This window comes from Dermacentor silvarum, chromosome 10 (genome assembly GCF_013339745.2).
Source record: "Dermacentor silvarum isolate Dsil-2018 chromosome 10, BIME_Dsil_1.4, whole genome shotgun sequence".
Taxonomy (NCBI): domain Eukaryota; kingdom Metazoa; phylum Arthropoda; class Arachnida; order Ixodida; family Ixodidae; genus Dermacentor; species Dermacentor silvarum.
In genome coordinates, this window is record NC_051163.1 from 73,768,991 (window position 1) to 73,790,457 (window position 21,467).

Below are 21,467 nucleotides of genomic sequence, written 5' to 3' on the forward strand. Positions count from 1 at the left end.
CCCCCCCCCCCTTATGAGGCCGATTCAAATTTTATGGGTCCCTGCTCACGCGGGTCACCCTGGAAACGAGGGCGCCCATTCTCTAGCTCATGGATTCGTCAGCCGAGCAGGGCAGGCCACCAACTGGGGAGACGCTTGCAAGCGCATGGTCTCACATCATGAAACTTCCCTTCATTACAGAGAGGAAACGCTCCGGTACCCACCACCACACAAATCTCTCACCAAATTGCAGCAGTTGACGTGGCGCCAGCTGCAATTCCGCACTTTTCTCTACCCCGCCCATCTAGCACTAATACACCCGGAACGTTTCTCGCCTGAGTGCACACTCCGTGGTGCGCATAAAGCGGATTTCCACTACATTCTATACGTATGTTCTGAGCTCCAACCACCTACCGATTGGCAACTCACTGGCCTCGTTCGATGGGAGGCTGCGGTGTCCACCTCTGATCCGGCTGTGCAAAAACAGCTAACGGACGAAGCACCAGCTCCCAGCCACTGCACGCAGCCAAGGGCCAACCCATTTCTAAGCTGTAACCGTATAAGGCTCAACCGACTCCACCACCACCTCGTCCCTTGGCTGGGCACTTGAGTGTCTCGCGCGCACACTACTGTGTACGCCGTCGCTTTTTTGGCTGGGTCTCGCCCGCTCCGTGCGGCGCTACGTTGCCGCTTGTGAGCCCTGTCAGCAACGGAAGAAGCCCTCCACACTTCCAGCTGGATGTCTCCAGGCAATCGACATCCCACTCGAACCCTTTTTCCGTGTTGGTCGACACCTTGGACTATTTCCTCTCTCGGACTCCGGAAATAAATGGGTCGCCGTCGCTACTGATTACGCTACGCGGTACGCAATCACCACAGCGCTCCCGACACGTTGTGCTACTGACGTCGCTCACTTTCTTTACGACATCATTTTTCTGCACGGTGCTCCCCGCCAATTACTCACTGACCGTGGCCATAGCTTTCTCTCGGCAGTCGTCGAGGATATCCTCAGTTCCAGCTCGACAAAGCACAAGTACAGCACGTCCTACCACCCACAGACCAACGGCCTCACGGAGCGCCTCAACCAGACCATCACCGACATGCTGTCGCAGGACGTTGCGGCCGAGCAGAACGACTCACAACGATGTCACGTATGAAATCATTTACCCTATGTCACGTTCGCGTATAATTCATCGCGTCCCTCCGCCGCCGGCTATTTGCCATACTATCTCGAATATGGCCGAGAACCCGCGTTGCCCTTGGACACTTTGCTGCCCTCGCCCGCACGTTCAGCCACTGAATACGCCCGTGACGCGATCGCACACGCCGACTACGCACGAAAGCTCGCCCGCACCCATCTCGAGGCCTCACGGGAGCATCAGAGACGCCGCTATGATTGCCACCATCGCGAGGTGCACTTTTCTCCAGGTTCACTGGTGCTTCTTTGATCACCCATCCGCCGTGTGGGCCTTTCCTAAAAGCTACTGTCGCGCTACACCGGCCCATGCAGTGTTGTGCGACAAGTGACCGATGTCACGTATGAAATCATCCCCGCCGATCTCTCAGCGTCATCTTGAGCTGCAAGTGACATCGTTCACGTGGCGAGACTTAAGCCATACCAGACACCTTTCTCCACGGATGTGTAGCTTAGGCACCGGGATGGTGCTTCGACTGCCGGGGGTGATGATACGTAACAGCCACCACCACAGTGTGGCTACACTGAGGAAAAGGAAGACTACCGGTTCCCTCTTGATATAGCGTCGCCGTTTTGGCCTCCGTTATCTTCCCTGTAAATAAAGTGTAAATAGCCTTGAGCATCAGTTGCACGTAACAATATGTTCAATTCACCACCTCGAAGGTTCGCGATAGGATGATGCCTTCGCATTCGGACATGTGAGATTGGGCATTTAAACATATGACAGTGAAGTCGCACTGAAATGTGACAAAAGTTAGTTCTCTTTGTTGAAATAATGTTTACCTAATTAGACAAAATACCGTATTGCTGTCTAGAACATTCGAAACAATTAGCGGTCGTTGATTACGTATAACAATGTGTGATAAATACAACCTTTGTTAACACTAGCTTGTCGCACATAAAACAGCGCACGTAACAATAATTTTAGCGTAAGTTTGAGGCACCGACGACGCCTTAGGGCATGAAGAAACATCCTGATTTGGCACCGCGAGAAGGGGAGACATATTTACAGTGGTGGGCACGAGTTTCCGATTTGTTCCCATCCGAATGATATTTTTCATTGTGTCTTACATAGTCGCCCAGAGACAGCATTACGACTTGGTTCTTTAAAGAACACGTTCATTTGTATTTGTGGAGTCTTTACGAGCGTAGCCAGTCCACCGCGGTGTGGTTACGGTGCTCGGATGCTGACCGATGGTCGCTGGTTCGATCCCGCCGCGGCGGTCGCATTTCGATGGAGGCTAAATGCTAGAGGCCCGTGTACCGTACGATGTCAGTGCACGTCGACATCGAGGTTGCCGAGGTTGTCGAGGTTGCCGGAGCCCGCCTCACAATCATTTCGCAACTTTAGCACGTAAAACCCCAAATATTCTTATTGTTAGGAGTGTAGCTCGCACGGGGAGAGAAGCTCTCGCACGCGGAGAGAATTTTCCAGTCTGACACGGTTACGTTTGGTGGCAGGAGGGTGCAAACGGGTACGTGCGCCTTCGTCGGCACGGCGTTTTTTGCCAGAGCCGCCTAGCATGGTGCACTCACAAGAAGGTGTCCTTTGTAAACTGCTTCCCTTGTCTTCGTCATGTACCTTGGTTCGAAGTGCTTCTCGCACACGTAGTCAGTCGACTGCAGCACGCGGTCCTTGTGCGGAATCGCATTACGCTATATCTTCAGGCCAATAGCGCACCCAGGATCTCTGCCAGGCCACCCTCTCCCTGGCAGAGAACCGAATTTTTTTTTTTGGGGGGGGGGGAGTACTTTGCATAATATGCAATTTCCTTGCTTTAGCCAGAGGAATCCAACAGCGAATAAAAGGCCTGACAATTATAATAATAACACCAAGAATGCTGACGATGTTTATTTCTTCAGCGTTTTACTCAAAGTAATTTAAGAGTGAATGAAGAAATACAAGAGTGGTGGAGTGCTTTTGGTAATCAGGAAAATTCAACCTCAAGCCACCTCCTGATTTAAAATGACAATGTGAACAGTGAACAGAGCGCTGAAGGTACACGTTGGACCGGTGGGGCTGGACGCGTGGGGGGGGGGGGGGGGGTACAACACCCAATACAACCCCCCCCCCCCCCCCCCCGGCGGTGCTCCAGTGCTTCAGGCGGTCTGCTTCTCGGGGTGCGGCAAAAAGAGACACTTTTCAGTGCAGGTCTCGTAGTCAGATTTGCAACATGGAACAGAACACTTCTTGCCCATTTCACGGCTTGCTCACACGAATACCACAGCTTGTCATCGCACAGAAAAGAATGAAAACAAGGGCGCAACGTGGCGACAACTGCTTCGACTCGACGGCGACCGCTCGTCCACAAATGCGCGATAGGGGCCAGCTCGCCCGGATGTCGGCCACGCGACCGCTCCTGCAATCTCGCGGCGTGACGGAGCGCAGGTACCGAAGTTCTACGCAGCGAGTGCACGGTGGTGGCGCTCCGGCGTTCCACCTGAACGTCTAACACCGTACTCATTAGTACGAAAATTGCTGCAGATGTATTGTGCAAAAAGCAAGTAAGTTTATGCAAGCATGCGAGTGGACAATATGCAATGAGTAATGTTTGCAGTTTCCTTTAGGCAGCTTGTTACACAAGGTGTCTAACTTAACTTGCGCCAAACATTAAAAATATACAAATGCTAGGTAGCTGGACAGAACGAAGGTAATGTTTGGCGTCACTTGGAGATCCTCAAGATAATTTTTTTTTCAATTAGCCCTAATTAATTATTCAACTCCTTTAATATTATAGTTAGATTAAAAGTGTCAATCAGAAAATTATAGAGCAACATGAAAAACTCCCGATCGAAATTTCTGTTGCTCAATACGTGCTACATAAGTTTTCCGCGCGTGAAGGAAGCCCGCGAATACACGCAAAATTGCCGCGCAACTCGCCGCTCGAAGCATTTTGCGTGTATACGCGGGCATCTTTCACGCTCGCAAAAAACACTTGCGGCACGTATGGTGCAACAGAAAGCTGTATTGAGAGTTTTTCATGTTGTCCTACAATTTTCTCATTTACACTTTTTCTAACTACATTTATTGCGAAGTTGATTATTTATTTCGAATAATTATGTAATTAGGCAGAATGCAAGAAACGCTGACTACTTCCAAGCGGCGGCAAACAACATTACCTTTGTTCTTTCCAGCTACTTAGCATTTCTAATTTGCTTTAATCACTTCGGTCTACAGTTTGTAGTTGATGTGGTTTACATTTTACGAATGGCTCCATGTGAAGACAAATCGGTACTCTTTTAACGTAATTCAGGAAAAGATTTATAGAACAAGCTTGATCTATACACATTTAGTAAGATCACAGAGAAACGTGAATTAGGTGACATTAAATACTTCTAGCTATTGCCTTGCTCTGCTCTCGCTATTGAGGTCTAACCACATAATCGTAATATACCCTGGTCCAATCAACATGTTCCCCGTCATGACAGCTTAAAATATACCACAATAATGTGTAGTCGAGATCAGAAGTCTGCGGACCATACGTGCGGGTGAATTTTTTTCTTCGCCGCTTGCCAAATACTTCTATAGTCTGTTACACCTTCATACGCAATCGCCTCTCCCAACTATTTCTTTTGGAGTCGCAGCTATCATAAACTCGCCCATATTCTCACCCCCACAATTGCGGAGAAATGCATTGGCGTTTGAGTTACTTTTGTGCTTCAGTGCATAAAACGATGCTTTGTTAAGGAAGTAACTGGAATGCCAATGCACTTATTCCTAGAATTCGTTCCAAGGGGATTCGGCTTACGAACGCCACGGATAGAATTTGTAAATTGCAATATGGGCCATAAGGTAATTAGTTAAAAACGTAATTGTTCAAATTTTGTTATTTAGTCGATTAAGCATTTTAATTTTTCGTCCACGTAACGTGCCACAGGGAAGCTGTAACACTTTTTAAAGTGTAGGCTGAAACACCCTGTATAAATGGCGTTCACGCTTTTCTAGTTACTACTATGTTCTTTGAGTTTGATAACATTTAGTGTGCACTAGTTGTGGGAAGTTCACAACCATAATAGTCGGAATATAATTTAGTTTCCACATTACAATAAATCATGAATCATGAATTTAAGAACTGTCTTCATCCCTAGAACTGCTGTTTGTGATTGTAATAGTGCTATTTCTTATATTGCTTGCATATTTATTGCATTGTTAACTGGTATTGCTTCCTTATTACACAAAAACATCACTGCAATTTTCCAATAAACCGCTCTTTTTCACTGTTCTGACTTTGGCTACCGTAACCACTGCTTGGGGTAGTTTTTTGTTCGTGTATAAGAGTCCCCCTGACAATTCCTAACTTAGGGGCTCCCATTGTAATAATATTGTATGCACTTTTATCTAAAATTGACATCGTTGCTGAAGAAACTTGAAATATACAGCCTCCTTCTTGCTTTGATTTAAAATAGCGTAATCTGTTGCCCTTGTGACCTCTCTTCTCGTCTTTTTTAAGCACAATTAGGGTACCAGCATAGACAAATTAGCCTGAATTACGTATAGCGCTGCTGAGCATGAAGCGTGCTATCAAGTCCTGGCCGCGGCGGGCTCATATTGATGGCCGCGAAATTCAAGAAGCTCCGTGTACTGTACATTCGGTGCACGTGAAAGGGACACTAAAGACAAATACTATATACTGGAAAAGACCATTAGAGACAGAATTGATACTAAGAGAACGGAAGCGCAGTCGACGACGGCAGAAAACTAGGTGGGGTGATAAAGTTAGGAAATTTGCAGGCGCTAGTTGGAATCAGCAAGCGCAAGACAGGGATAATTGGAAATCGCAGGGAGCACTCGTACTCAACCACTCGTTATAAACACATTAGTGTACTGTAAGACGAAAGTAAATGCTACTTGACCAGTTCTTTTTCATTTTTTTCTGAAAAAAAGCTCACTGAATATTGCACTTTGCATGACCGACCGCACCGTTGACGACGCGGGCGGTCGAAAGGTTTCGTTTTCGCTCGACTCTGCGCCGCCTGCGCTTTCGCGTTTCAGTAGTTACGTTATCGCATAGTGCTGCGCTGATTTTGTTAGCTCGCGAAAGTCGCACAAACTGCAAGTAGCAGAGAATTCGACTTCCATGTGATGTCGCCGGATGCCCGAGCGGTCCACGCCACTTGAAGAAACGTAGCTGCAGTGGTGCATCGTACCGCCGTCTGTCGGGCGCCTTTTTACTCACTGATGGCATCAGAGGGCGACGATGGCGTATGCAACGTCGTCACTCCCCAGTTGGCGTGGCGGGAGATTTGAATTGCCATAAAGGTGTTAGGACTCTTTAGATGCAATTTTGTTGTAAAGTACTTTCGTTGCGCGAAACAAGTCTTGCGAGGTTTCTGGAACGGTATTTATACAGTCCACGTCGATTTAGTATTTGCCTTTAATGTCCTTTTAATGAACCCCAGGTCGTTGAAATGAACCGGAGTGCCTCACTACGGTGTGCATAATAATCAAATCGTTGTCTTAGCTCTTAAAGCACTACTGAATTTAATTTTCTAGCATGAATTGGGGCCTACGCTAATACCCACAATGCTATATATCACGGTAACCTGCATTCTAGAAAACAAAAGCTGACTCTTTCCCGTCTACGAAAGCCATGTCTCGATATAAAGCCGTTCCACGGTATAACCCGTTAGGATCAGTTGAGATTCGCTGGTCTTTCTTATGCCATATGGCCCCCATGCAAGGGGGTAGAGAGCCGCGTCGACAGAGGGCGAATAACACCACATTCATCACTCATAGAACGTCGTACTTACCAGGACATCACTTCGATTCCAGGCGAATGCTTCGCATCCCGATGTGACTGTTATTACCTTAAGTCTGGAAGTAAAAGATTGCATCACAATAAATATATTTAGGCCATGCAACACGCGAGAAGTGCAAGTACTCGGATGGTTACTTTTTCCTTCGCACGCTAGAAATGCAAGCACTTATTGGGTTTTCTGCGCCATGCAAAACTAAGCGAGTGGACAACATCCCGTCATGTTTCTCCGTCGACGCCAACGGTTTTATTTCGCCCTCCGGAGCGAAGGGTTGTCACACGGGTGGTCGCGCCCGTCCTCTGCGATTATCGTTTTGCGAGCTGCACCCCGCTCGTGTTGCGGCTGGCCATTATAGATGTCCAAATGTTCAGCAAATGAGAGTGTGTAGTCGATGGTGACGGAAGAGGGGTGCAATTGATTGTCTAAAGCAGTAGTTCTATCGACCTCGGGGGCGTAATTTATCGTGAACACAGCAAGAGGACATGTACTGTTTTGAAAATTAAAAACGCGCGATAAAATTTTTAAAATAAAGTGAACATAAGGTAAGTTGTGTTGCTGGACCCGTATTCGAATTCAGTGGATGTGGTCGATTCCCAGCAACGGCGAGCGCTTTCCGATACAGATTTAATACTCAAATAGTTGTGTACCCTACTATGGATGCGCAGTTAAACCCCCGCCCAACCCAGCTTGTTAAGAAAACTCCAGAGCCTTCCACTACAGCACCCTTCATCGTCCAGTTTCGCAGTGTCTGGACGTTAAACCACGTGCGCTTGAATATCACTACCTCTTTATGCATATTTATAATGGCCACGATTACCGAGAAACTAGTGTGAATGATGCAGTTCATTTTATGTGCACACGCATGTCGTAAAACTAACGCAGTTTACAGAGTGACGCTAAATAAATCACAGCCTTCCGGCATTGAAAGCGCGGAAGGTTAACCCAATGTCATGCAAATATCGCATGGCCTAAAAAAATAACGCACTTGATGCTGAGATAATGCAGTGCTGAGATAATGCAGGTCAAAAACAGCACCCCACAGAATCGCGTTTCCTTCGCAAAAGCACTTTTGTTTAATGCGTAACCATTTCGATGGTTACCCAACGGGACAACTGTCCGTGCGTTCATCCTTCGCGTAAAACGATCGCTTTCAAGTTCGCCAGCTGTCGATAAAGACTACGAACGCGCGAGCAGTGGCACGAGTGCGTATCTGACCACGTGACGTGTGCAATCAGGCGCGCACTAGGCACACCTTTTAGTAAGCCACAACCGTGGAGCAGCCGTGGCTTCGGATCGGAACGTCATCAGCACACCTGGCGCAACCCCTCGCCGTAGTTCCCTTGCCTCATGAGTTCACGTATTGCCGCCTTCCGCAGCAGTTCCGTGTCGCCACAGTGCTCTCGCATTTACCGTAATGGCGTCAAGACGACCACAGCCGCTGAGTAGTGCTAGGATTAACAGCGGTGTTGAGTTTGAGCACTCTACACTACGTCTTTACTACGAAATGCTTACGCACCATTCAGATAACTCCCAGAGGATGCTCTACAATTTTCTCATTGACACTTTTTACAGCGAAGCTGTCTATGGCTAGGGCTATATGATTTTCGTGTCCGTCAACAGATCCGCCTGTATGAGTTAGCAGACTCAAATGTGTCGGCAGCGACCTTGGTATTTATTGGGTGTTATTCACGTTATGTTGATTTAACATTCCGCGCTTTCAATGCTGGAAGGCTGCGATTTAATTAGCGTCACTCTGTAAACTTCGTTTGTTTTTACGACATGTATGTGTCAACTTGGTGGCGTGGAGTAGAGGTAGAACACCCGACTTCAAATCTGAAGGTCGTAAGTTCGAATCCTGCTCCATTCCACTACATTTTCAGGCATGGAGTGCTGTCTGACACCGGCAAAGAAAAAAAATACATATTGCCGAGAGCTAGTGGGGCTATACTAGTTCAGGTGCAACCAAACTAGGCAGGCCCACTAAGCTTCATCAAAGTCACTCCCTCACCAGAACAGGAATTGGCCTCCCTGGTGCAGTATTCGGCCACTACCTCCCTCATGACTCCGACAATTAACCCATGGCCCTCAGTTCCCAGTGGCTGCGGAGCACCTGACCAAGGCGGCGGTCAGACCTGCTACGCGGCAGAGGGTGCTAAGAATCTGGGTCAAGGCAGGCCGCCAATGGAAAATGAACCTGGCAACGTTCAACACGCGCACCCTCTCGAGTGAGGCTAGCTTAGCAGGACTATTTGAAGAATTATCAGGCATTTCCTGGGATATTATTGGCCTTAGTGAGGTTAGAAGAACTGGTGAGGCTTACACAGTACTACTAACGGCCACGTCCTCTGCTACAGAGGTCCAGACAAGAAAGAATCCGGGGTAGGATTTCTAGTGCATAACAACGTAGCGGGCAACATTAATGAATTCTACAGCATTAATGAAAGGGTAGTAGCCGTCGTAATAAAGCTGAGTAGGAGGTACAAAATGAAGGTAGTACAAGCCTATGCCCCAACCTCTAGTCACGATGATGAAGAAATAGAACAGTTTTATGAAGATGTTGAACTAGCAATGAGAAAGGTGCAGACTCAGTATACTTTAGTCATGGGCGACTTCAATGCAAAAGTGGGGAAAAAGCAGGTTGGTGAGCAAGCCATTGGCAACTACGGCATCGATTCTAGGAATGCAAGAGGAGAGATGTTAGTAGAATTCGCGGAAAGGAATAGGCTCCGAATAATGAATACCTTCTTCAGGAAGCGCAGCAACAGGAAGTGGACCTGGAAAAGCCCTAATGGAGAAAGAAGGAATGAAATAGATTTCATACTCTCTGCCGATCCAAGCATAGTGCAGGATGTAGAAGTGTTAGGTAAGGTTAAGTGCAGTGACCATAGGTTAGTGAGGTCTAGGATTTCCATCAATTTGAAGAGAGAGAGAGGGAAATTAGTCAAGAGGAAACAGGCAAACCTAGAGGCAGTAAGGGTAAAAGCAGACCAATTCAGGCCGGTGCTCGCAAACAAATATGCAGCTTTAGAACAGGAAGATGAAGATAACATAGAGCTAATGAATGAAACCGTAACTAGGCTGATCTCAGAAGCAGCAATTGAAGTGGGAGGTAAGGCACCAAAGAAACCTGTAGGGAAGCTCTCCCAAGAAACAAAGGACCTAATAAAGAAACGGCAAAACATGAAAGTGTCCAACTCAAGAGATCAGATAGAATTCGCTGGACTGTCAAAACTGATCAACAAGAAGAAAGTAAGGGATATTCGAAATTATAACGTGGGAAAAATTGAGGAAGCCGTAAAATATGAACGCAACATGAAATCAGTAAGAAGAAAACTAGGCATAGGACAAGGCAAGATGTATGCACTGAAAGATAAGCATGGTAATATCATCAGCAATTTCGATGACATAGTAAAAGCAGCACTTGAATTCTATACTGAACTGTACAGTAGCCAAAACAGCCAAGCTACTTCCATTCGAAATAGTGATGAACCGGATACAGAAGCTCCTTCTATAACTAGCGATGAAGTTAGAAGGGCCTTGAAAAACATGACCAGGGGAAAAGCGCCTGGAGAAGATGGAATAACAGTAGATTTAATCAAAGATGGAGGAGATATCATGCTTGAAAAGCTTGCGGCCCTTTATACGCAATGCCTCACAACTTCAAGTGTACCAGAGAGCTGGAAGAACGCCAACATTATACTTATCCATAAGAAGGGAGACGTTAAAGAATTGAATTACAGACCCATTAGCTTGCTTTCAGTATTGTAAAAAATATTCACCAAGATAATTTCCAATAGAATCAGGACAACACTTGACTTCAGTCAACCAAGAGAACAGGCTGGCTTCAGGAAGGGATATTCTACGATGGACCATATCCATGCCATCAATCAGGTAATCGAGAAATCTGCGGAGTACAATCAACCTCTCTATATGGCTTTCATGGATTATGAAAAGGCATTCGATTCAGTAGAGATATCAGCAGTCATAGAGGCATTGCGTAATCAAGGAGTGGAGGAGGCATACGTGAATATCTTGGCAAATATCTACAATGATTCCACAGCTACCTTGGTTCTCCACAAGAAAAGTAGAAAGATACCTATCAAGAAAGGGGTCAGGCAAGGAGACACAATCTCTCCAATGCGATTCACTGCATGCTTAGAAGAAGTATTCAAGCTCTTAGACTGGGAAGGATTAGGAGTGAGGATCGATGGCGAATATCTCAGCAACCTTCGGTTTGCAGATGACATTGTCCTATTGAGCAACAATGGGGAGGAATTACAACAAATGACTGAGGACCTTCATCGAGAAAGTGCAAGAATTGGGTTGAAGATGAATATGCAGAAGACAAAGATAATGTTCAATAGCCTGGCAAGAGAACAAGAATTCAGGATCGCCAGTCAGCCTCTAGAGTCTGTAAAGGAATATGTTTATCTAGGTCAATTACTCACAGGGGACCCTGATCATGAGAAAGAAATTTACAGAGGAATAAAATTGGGTTGGAGTGCATACGGCAGGCATTGCCAAATCCGGACTGGGAGCTTACCACTGTCGTTGAAAAGAAAAGTGTACAATCATTGCATTCTACCGGTGCTAACATACGGGGAAGAAACTTGGAGGTTAACAAAGAAGCTCGAGAACAAGTTAAGGACCGCACAAAGAACAATGGAACGAAAAATCTTAGGAGTAACGTTAAGAGACAGGAAGAGAGCGGTGTGGATCAGAGAACAAACGGGGGTAGAGGATATTCTAGTTGACATTAAGCGGAAGAAATGGAGCTGGGCAGGCCATGTAATGCGTAGGATGGATAACCGGTGGACCATTAGGGCTACAGAATGGATACCAAGAGAAGGGAAGCGCAGTCGAGGACGGCAGAAAGTCAGGTGGGATGATGAGGTTACGAAATTCGCAGGCGCAAGTTGGAATACGCTAGCGCAAGACAGGGGTAATTGGAGATCGCAGGGAGAGGCCTTCGTCCTGCAGTGGACATAAATATAGGCTGATGATGATGATGATGTGTCAACTTAAATTTAATTATCATTCACATTAGTTTCTCGGCAATCGTGACCGTTATAAATATGCACAAAGCGGTGGTGTTCTAACAGTGCACATGGTTTAACCTCCAGACAGTGCTACGTGGACAATGAAGGGCGCTGTAGCGGAGGGCTCTGGAGTTAGCTCCCGAACTTGATGCACTATCGATCGCTTCATCCAATACAAAAGCTTATACGTATCATCACTTGGATGTGCATTTTCAGTAGATCAGTTATCAATAGGCTCCAGTTTCAATAACCGGAGACTCTCGGGTAGATAATGAGTTTCTCAAATGTTTGCCGCTGTGCGACCCGCGTTGGCCATGTGTACGCTCGCACCGCCCTTTATTTGCCGTCGTTCCAAGTGGTTGCGTGGCTCGTTTCCTTCCACTTCAAAAATTCCGCCTTCAAAAAGGTCGCCGCCCTTTTTTTCTTGAGTGCTATCACTGGTTCTGTCTGTAGTGTCTGGGATTGCCTAGTCTTGTTTAATCAGATTCGGTGTACGACGAAATTAGTTGTGTACACTTTAGAATTTACACCAGCACCACTGATTACGCTGCAAGGTTCAAAGGGTCAGTGAGTTATTCTGATGATTCAGTGAGTTATTCAAAGGGTCATTCTGATGCAGGCTTGATGAGTTGTTTTGTGAGCATGAAATATCTTCCTGATGCCCACGTCAAAGCAGTTTTCTTATAAATAGCTGACGCACTTGCTCGGTACAACACTTTCGGTGAGCGACGAGTGTTCTCGACGCTATCATTGTGCCGAGGGTTGCATTGTTAGCAAAAATTAGCAGAGATTGGGATTATCGCTGCTCATGCGCTTTGAGAACTGGAGTAAAATGCGCTACATTAGATCGTTTTACTACCACTTCTAAGAACGTAGTAAAATGCATACGTCATTGGCCGACTTTACGCTGCACGGAGTCTTAGGTGACGTGAATAGAAACCATCGATAGGAAGTTTAAAACTACGTGATCTAGAACCTTTCTCAATATCACGTGATTAAATACTGCCATTGTGCTCCACAAGCCCTCAGAAGCTCCCCCTTAACAAAATACGAGATGAGTTTCACATGAAGGTCTCATGACTTGACATTAAAGCCATTGGACTCTCTGATGCGTTTATTCGGAAATATCCTGATGTATTCCGAATGTCATTTTAAAACATTGACCACCGTCATTCTGATGCAGGCTTGATGAGTTGTTTTGTGAGCATGAAATATCTTCCTGATGCCCACGTCAAAGCAGTTTTCTTGTGACCGTGTCACGTCTTTTGAATGAACCTCTACGGGCTTATGCATTAGATTGCTGGCATTCATAGCATTCCTATCACGTGTGTAAGCTGTCTGACGCTAGTGGGTCCAGCGCTTTTGCACGGCGCTCGTGCTTGAAAGCCGTGTCTCGTTTGACTGTCGACGCTGCGCTGCTCCGATCTCTAATAAACCCTTTACAATATATATATAGATATATATATATATATATATATATATATATATATATTATTGTGTAATAAGATATATTGTGTCATATTGTGTAATCAAATAATATATATATATATATATATATATATATATATATTGTAAAGGGTTTATTAGAGATCGGAGCAGCGCAGCGTCGACAGTCAAACGTGACACGGCTTTCAAGCACGAGCGCCGTTGCGAGCAAAAGCGCTAGACCCACTAGAGACTGGCAGACTAGAGCTGGACCCACTAGCGTCTCTCTTCGCTACAATTACCCCGGGAGTGATAAGGGAGCCGTCCGGCGACCTAACAGCTCGTCAGGATGACAGGATCGTAGTATGGCTTGAGGCGGTCGACGTGGACAATGTCTCGTCCACGACGGCGCTGGTTCGAAGACGGTTGAACTGACTCGATAACAAAATTCACGGGAGATGCGCGTTCGACGACGCGGTAAGGGCCTCCATATTTCGGGAGTAGTTTCGATGAGAGGCCAGGGGTGGTGAACCGGACAGAGAGCCACACAAGCGCGCCAGGAAGCAAGGTGACCGCGGAAGTGGAGTCACCGCGAGTGTTCTTCTGGCGCTCTTGGTCGTTGGAAGTAAAGGCACGTGCGAGGTCACGGCATTCTTCAGCATGCCATGCTGTGGCAGAAATAGGTGAGCCCTCGGATGCATACGGCCGGTAAGGTAATATTGTGTCGATGGTATGTGATGGGTGCCGACCGTATAGTAAGAAAAAGGGCGAAAAGCCAGTGGTGCTCTGAGTAGCGGTGTTGTAAGCGTAGGTGACGAAGGGCAGAATGGCGTCCCAGTTTGTGTAGTCTGAGGCGACGTACATTGAAAGCATGTCGCCGAGCGTGCGGTTGAAGCAGAAGAGTCGCAGTCTGGGTCAGTTGGTACATACTGAATAGTAAAAACCAGTCAAAAGACCAAGGACAAAGAAGAGACGTGGCACACACGACGACTGGACTAACAACTGTGCTTTATTGAAGAACCCCGTCTCTCAGGAAAACCCGGCGAACATGCGCAGCTCAAAAGCCGACACCCACACACGAACAAAGGAGATTGCAAAACGCCACGTAGCTAACGCCAGTGCGATAGGAAACTAAGTTCCTTCTGCATCAGTGAGAGAAAGGTAGAACTGATGCAATTATCCCCTTGCAAATTGATATGGTAAGCTTCGAGAATTTCATGCTCCGTCTTGCCCTTGCCCCTACTAAGGATTTTAACATTGGAAAAAAGCGGGACGCAGCCGCATTCCCGACAATGGCAATGGAGGCAGATTTGCTCCATAAGAGGAATTCCAAGAATTGTAGTGTTCTCGCAGCCTCTCATTAATACACCGGCCTGTTTTACCGATGTAAACTTTTTCACAAATCAGCGGTAGCTCATACACCACACGTGTAGCACAAACCTCGGCGCTGTCCTTGCGCAGCGCAAGCCTGGCTTTCCTGAATATGTCGTGGCCTATGCCAGTCGCACCCTTACGAAATCCGAGACCAATTACACTGTCACGGAAAAAGAATGTCTGGCGATCACCTGGGCTCTTACTAAGTTCCGGGCTTATTTGTATGGCCGCCCATTTGATGTCGTCACCGACCACCAAGCACTATGTTGGCTGTCATCGTTGAAGGATCCTTCCGGTAGTCTTGCCTGCTTGGCACTTCGCCTGCAGGACTACGATATCCGCGTGCTGTACCGTCACGGACGCCAACATTCTGATGCCGATGCCCTATCACGCTCTCCCTTGCCTGACGACAATACCTGCTGCTCCCTATACCAGTAAGCTCTTTCTACAATCTACGTTGAGACTATCGCTTCCGAGCAGCGCAAGGACCCGTGGATTGCTTCGATTAGACTTGCTTGCTGACCCATCACCACAGTCAACCACTCGTACGTTGCGTCGTCAGGCTCGCCATTTGGCGGTTCGCGACAACCTGCTTCACCGACGCAGTTATGCCGCAGACGGCCGCCAGTGGTTGTTAGTAGTTCCTCGCAGTCAGCGCTCCGAAATCTGCGCATCCTTTCACACCGATCCACAGTGCGCACACCCTTGGGAGTTTTCAAAACCTACCAGCGCCTTCGACAGCGCTACTACTGGCGAGGAATGTACAAGTACGTTCAACAGCTCGTTCGCTTCTGCCGCGACTGCCAGCGCCGGAAATCTTCACCCCAGCTCTCGCCGGCTGGTCTGCAGCCTCTACCCTGCCCTACTCAGCCGTTCGGGCGAATTGGAATTGATTTCTATGGGCCACTTCCCTTGACGTCGGCTGGTAACAGCTGGGCTATTGTGGCAGTAGATCACCTCACACGATATGCCGAAACCGCCGCTCTCCCAGCAGCTACAGCGCGCGATGTTGCCTCATTCCTGCTTCGCCGATTCATCCTGTGGCATGGTCCACCCCAGGAATTGCTCAGTTATCGCGGACGTGTCTACCTGTCGGAAGTGGTTATCCATCAAAGAGTGCCACGTTATTCATCGCACAACTACGGCGTACCACCCACAAACCAATGGCCTCACAGAACGCTTCAACCGAATAGTAAAAACCAGTACAAGAACCAGTACAACTTGTTTTCGTGGGCACAGGTTCACCCAATAAAAAGTCCGTTTTGCCATTTCAGAGTTTGTGACTGTTTCCTTCACCGAGTCACTACTACGTGATATCTGGTGGAGGTGCTGCTGCGTTCATGCACCGAACGCCCCGCAAAGCCACAATCCAAGATCGAAACCAGAGGACGACACCAACGTCGCGAAGAACCAGCGTTCAGTGTCAATCAGAGCCTTCCCAGGCATAAGAAAGAACAGCTAAAAGCCCGGCTCCTGCAATACAAGGACTGCTTCTCGTCGTCGTCAAACATTCGACAAACCCCTGTCGCCAAGCACCGCATCATAACCGACGAACATGTCCACCCACTCCGTCAGAGCCCGTACAGAGTTTCGGCGCGCGACCGCGAGGCCATAAGGCAACTAGTCGACGAAATGCTACGCGACGACATCATCCAACCGACCAGGAATCCACGGGCGTCTCCCGTGATGTTAGTGAAGAAGGATAGAACCCTACGTTTCTGCGTCAATTATTGTCGCCTCAACAAAATCACGAAGAATGACGCATACCCTATCCCATGAATAGACGACGCTTTGGATCGAGTCCACAACGCAATGTATTTTTCGTCGATGGACCTAAAAAGCGGCTACTGGCAAAGGGACCGGGAGATGACGGCCTTTATAACACCAGACGGGCTGTTTATGGTCATGCCGTTTGGTCTTTGCTCGGCACAGGCGACTTTCCATCGCGTCATTGATACAGTACTGGCAGGCTTAAAGTGGCAGACTTGCCTCGTCTACATGGACGACGTCGTTGTGATTGCCTCAAGCTTCGAAGAACACCTCTGGCGCCAAGAAGCAGTTCAAGCAATCAAGACATCTGGACTCGCGTTGAAGCCAGAAAAGTGCCGCTTCCCAGGCGAGGAGCTCTTGTTTCTGGGCCACGTCGTGAACAAGTCTGGAGTGTGCCCGCACCCACAGAAAACGGCGGCTATCACTGACTTCCCTTCGCCCGCCAACAAGAAGGGCAGTGCGCAGATTTCATGGACCGTGCGCCTATTACAGGTGCTTCGTCAAGGACTTTTCACGGATCGCTGAGCCACTGACGTACCTCACGAAAGACGTCGAGTTCAAGTGGGAAACGCCGCAACTCGAAGCATTTGAAGAACTGAAGCGACGCCTGCAATCGTCGCCAATACTTGCGCACTTCGAAGAAAACGCAGATACCGAAGTCCTACATCGACGCAAGCAGCGTAGGACTCTGTACCGTGCCTGTAGAAAGGACTGACAGACTAGAAAGGGTTCTAAGTTACGCTAGCCGGTCGTTGTCGAAGGCGGAAGCAAATTATTTCAGAACAGAAAAGGAGCACCTCGCCATCACCTGGGCTACATCAAAGTTTAGCCCCTGCCTCTATGGCAGGCCCGTCAACGTTGTGAGCGACCACCGCGCCTATTGTTGGCTAGGTAACGTGAAGGATCCTACAGGTCGCCTCGCACGATGGAGTCTGAGACTTCAGGCATTCGACATCACTGTCGTTTACAAGTCCGGGTGAAAGCAATCTAACACCGACTGCTTGTCTCGCGCCCCCGTCGAACCCGCGCCACAGGACGACCAGGATGACACTTTCTTGGGACCTATTAGTGCCGACGAATTCGCCGAACAACAACTAGCCGACCCGGAACTAAGGAGCCTTGTAGACTACCTGGAAGGCAAGACCGTCGTTGTGCCGAAGGTGTTCGGGCAAGGATTGGCGCCATTTTTCCTGCAAAACGACATTCTCCTAAAGAAGAATTTATCGCCCCTCCGAGCCAACTACCTCCTCGAGGTACCCTCCGCATTGCGTCCAGGGGTTCTGCAAGCTCTCCATGACGACCCAACGGCAGGACACCTTGGTATTTCCCGCACGCTCGCGACGATACAAGAAAAATACTACTGGCGTCGCCTCACTGCCGACGTAGTCCATTACGCAAAGATATGCCGAGACTGGCAAAGATATGCCGAGACTGTCAGCGACGCAAAACACCACTGACAAGGCCAGCCAGACTACTACAGCCGATCGAACCACGTCGCCGACTATTCCAGCAGATCTGGATGGACTTACTGGGGCCTTTCCCAGCGTCGACGTCCGAGCTACGACCCGCTACGCTGAAACAAAAGCCTTGCCCAAAGGCAGTGCCGCCGATATAGCCAGATTCTTCGTCTTCATCACTGACAAAGATACGGCCTTTACGGCAGATCAAACTCAAGCCATCCTGCGATACAGCCAGACCAGCCATCGCTCGACTACCGCCTACCAAGCACAGACGAATGGCCTCCGTGAGCGCCTAAATAGGACCATCGCCGACATGCTAGCAATGTACGTCGACGTCGAACACAAGACGTACGATGCCATCCTTCCGTACGTGACAGCCGTACAGGAAACAACGCACATGGCGCCGTTCAACCTCGTCTACGGAAGGAACCCGGCAACGATGCTAGACGCCATGCTACCGGACGTCACCGACGATAAGAATCACGACGTCGCCACCTACTTGCAGCGCGCCGAAGAGGGTCGACAGCTCGGCCGCCTGTGCATCAAGAACCAGCAAAGGACTAACAGCCGACACTACAACCTTCGACTACGCTACGTCGAGTACCAGCCCGGTGACTATGGGTCTGGACTGCGATGCGCCGACGAGGACTTAGCGAGAAACTGTTACGCCGCTACTTCGGACCCTATAAGATCGGACGTACTGGCGCACTGGACTATGAGGTCGTGCCAGACGGCATTTCGCAGTCACAGCGACGCCGCGCACGACCTGAAATCGTCCACGTGGAGCGTCTTAAGCCTTTCTACCCCCGCTGACGAACTTAGGGACTTAATTGCATTGTTGCTTTTTTCTGTCTTACGCGTGGTTTTGTTTGCGCTTTCGTGTTTTGTTTGCGCTTTCAATACACGCAGGAGCGTCCTGCGCCAAGTGATACCTTTGGTAGTCGCTGTGCTTCGAGTGCAACTTGCTTTTGTGGGCAAAGGTTCACCCAATAAAAAGTCCGTTTTGTCATTTCACAGTTCTGTGACTGCTTTATTCACCGTCATTAATTCGTGACAGTATTGCTGTGTTGCCTTGAGCGGGGGTTGAAGAAAAGTACGTACAGTAGCGCGGATCTCGTAAGTGCTGGCTTACGCGCAGAACTGAACAATTTGACACAACTCAACTTAGAACTCAGCCAACTGAACATTGTCAGTTGGCTGAGTTGTCAAACTGTGTACGTAGCCAGGCCTTATTTGTTTGCAAATGCATGCAAGCAGTTCGCCTGTTTCACTTCCGCCGAAGCTGCAGCGGCCGTAGCAAGGTAGCCATTGCGACATGTTGCCGTCTTTGTTTCTTACGTTAGAAGGAAATAGGGTTCTACCGATTTAAGATGAGGTGACGTATTCTCGAAATCATGACACTTGGCGCCATAAGCGGTGAGCTCACAGGATAGCTCTCAGTAATAGCCATAAAAACTTCGTGAAGGGAGTAAAAAAATATAGTCCGACTATCCTCCCCATCAACTATGAGACGGGTGAAAACAATATCCCGTTATTGCATGCAAAAACACGGTCAGCATAGGAGTAAAGTTTTTAACCCGACTGGTACGTAATATAAAAAACCCATAAGCGGGAATTTGATACGGGACGAGTGGTTTACTCCCATTTCGCGTTATTTTGGTTTACAGTGTGCTTGTTTCGTTGGGGACAGATTCACCAAATAGGCAGCAAAACTCAGATTTGACATTGCCCCTTTATTCGACGTCCCTATACGACGTGAGAATATCGTACTTCACTGCTGGTGCAATGCGTTGGTAGCGGCATCATCCTTTAACGTGGAGTAGTTTTTTTTTTTTTGGACGAACACAGAGGCAACAGAAAGATGTTCAAACACATTGCAATTGCACGAAACACTACGTAATGCCGCAGCCAGCTTTGCTAATACCGTCCGCTGCTTCGTGAACACAGTAATCCGCGGAGTGTCCAGGTAATTGCTTGCACATGTAGCCTCCAATACTGGCTTCACACGCTCACATTTCATTACACATGTCAAGAAAAAGAACAATCATTACAAAATTTTCGAGCAGCTTTCGCCGCCTTACATACTTTGGGAGAAAGCATTCTGCACAACATTGGGTTACATGTCCCTTTAAGACGTTTACATAGTGTATCGGAACGCAGGAGTAAATTACACATTTAAAGAAAGATCCTACCTTTCTTACGTAGAGGCATCTCGTCTGGGCGAAGCCCTTATATCCAAGGTTTCAAGTGAGCAATGGGTAACAAAACATGTGCACAATTGAAATTCAATAGCGTACAAACCATGACATTTCCGAGTCGAAAACGTGATTGTTATGTAGATGAGACGTTTACCATTTGCTTTATGACGGCTTTGAACTGATAAAATATTGTTGCAGCGTAGCATGCTTTGAAACACCATTGGCAAAGTCAGGTTCCAGCAACGGGAAGTTGTAATTCGTGTGGCTATATTAAACTGCTGGGAGTGAACAAGCCAATAATCGTAGTTCTTTTCTATGCACTTACGTTGTGCGTTTTTCGCTAGGGTGCTCGCGGTAAGGACTTGTGCGTGTTACGAAGAGACAACAGCTTTTTTTCTTTACATCAAAGAGTTAATTTCGTGTTAAATCCATGATCCACATAAAACATTTCAGAGTTGAAAAGTAGCGTTTGCAATGAAACGTAAAACCATTACACACGCAGAAACATACCGTCCTTCTAAATGCATGCTGCTTATGTTAACGGGTTACAGTGGCTTACGTACGTTAAGAAATAGCGTTGCTAAACATGGTCAGCACCAATGACTCCAGTGGCACCACCGCTTCAGTGTGAATTCTCGTGATGGCTATGCTCTCGTGATCGTACAAAGCCACTCTAAATTATGTTTCGCTACCTCTAATTCAACTGCAACATTAGTTATGAGCGCACAGCGCGTCCAATTTCCGAGATTTTTGGGCGACTTCCACATCACTATTTCTAACGAGACGACCGGCATAGAAACGACAGTACAGTTACTAATAGAATATCGTAGCTTGCATTTATTTGACACTAGGCGACAGATGGTGCGCTGTCTTCGAACGTCAATAAACTTAGAATGTTGAAGTGACAGGCACCAATCGCCCAGCAAAGGTGCTCGCGTTTCGCGTAAGTAAATCGAGAAACGCTATTCTAAAATGAATTATTAACTTCCGTTTCTTCACGATACACCTGCACCCAGGCGCTTTGACACAGCGCTCATGAAAGCCTAACTGAAATACCTTGATAACTTACCCAGACATGCGTTGAATAATTTTCACTGCCACATGTACGTTGGAGTCCGCAAGGAAGCTTATTATATAGATGTCCTTCAGCCTTGCCACTATTTCCTGAAACACGAATAACACCATTAATGGTAACACTATTAACCCAGCACCTCCACCACTTTATAAGACCGAGACCGACCAAGCTGTCAAGCGCTTTTTATTCCAAAAA

At 47.6% G+C, this 21,467-nt stretch overlaps 2 protein-coding genes across 2 annotated transcripts in view; one reads left to right on the plus strand and one right to left on the minus strand.

Moving 5' to 3' along the window:
* Positions 1-21,358, minus strand: part of LOC125940784 (uncharacterized) — a 71,711-nt gene extending 50,353 nt beyond the window's left edge. Inside the window, exons 1-2 of the mRNA XM_049657352.1 lie at positions 21,267-21,358; positions 6,926-6,989 (exon numbers count right to left, since the gene is read on the minus strand). Coding sequence (XP_049513309.1) covers positions 6,926-6,989; positions 21,267-21,274 — 72 coding nt within the window. The 5' untranslated portion in view covers positions 21,275-21,358. The remainder of the gene's footprint in view (positions 1-6,925; positions 6,990-21,266) is intronic.
* LOC125940785 (uncharacterized) overlaps positions 1-21,467 on the plus strand; it is an 847,616-nt gene that overhangs the window by 651,702 nt on the left and 174,447 nt on the right. The gene's annotated exons all lie outside the window — the stretch shown is intronic.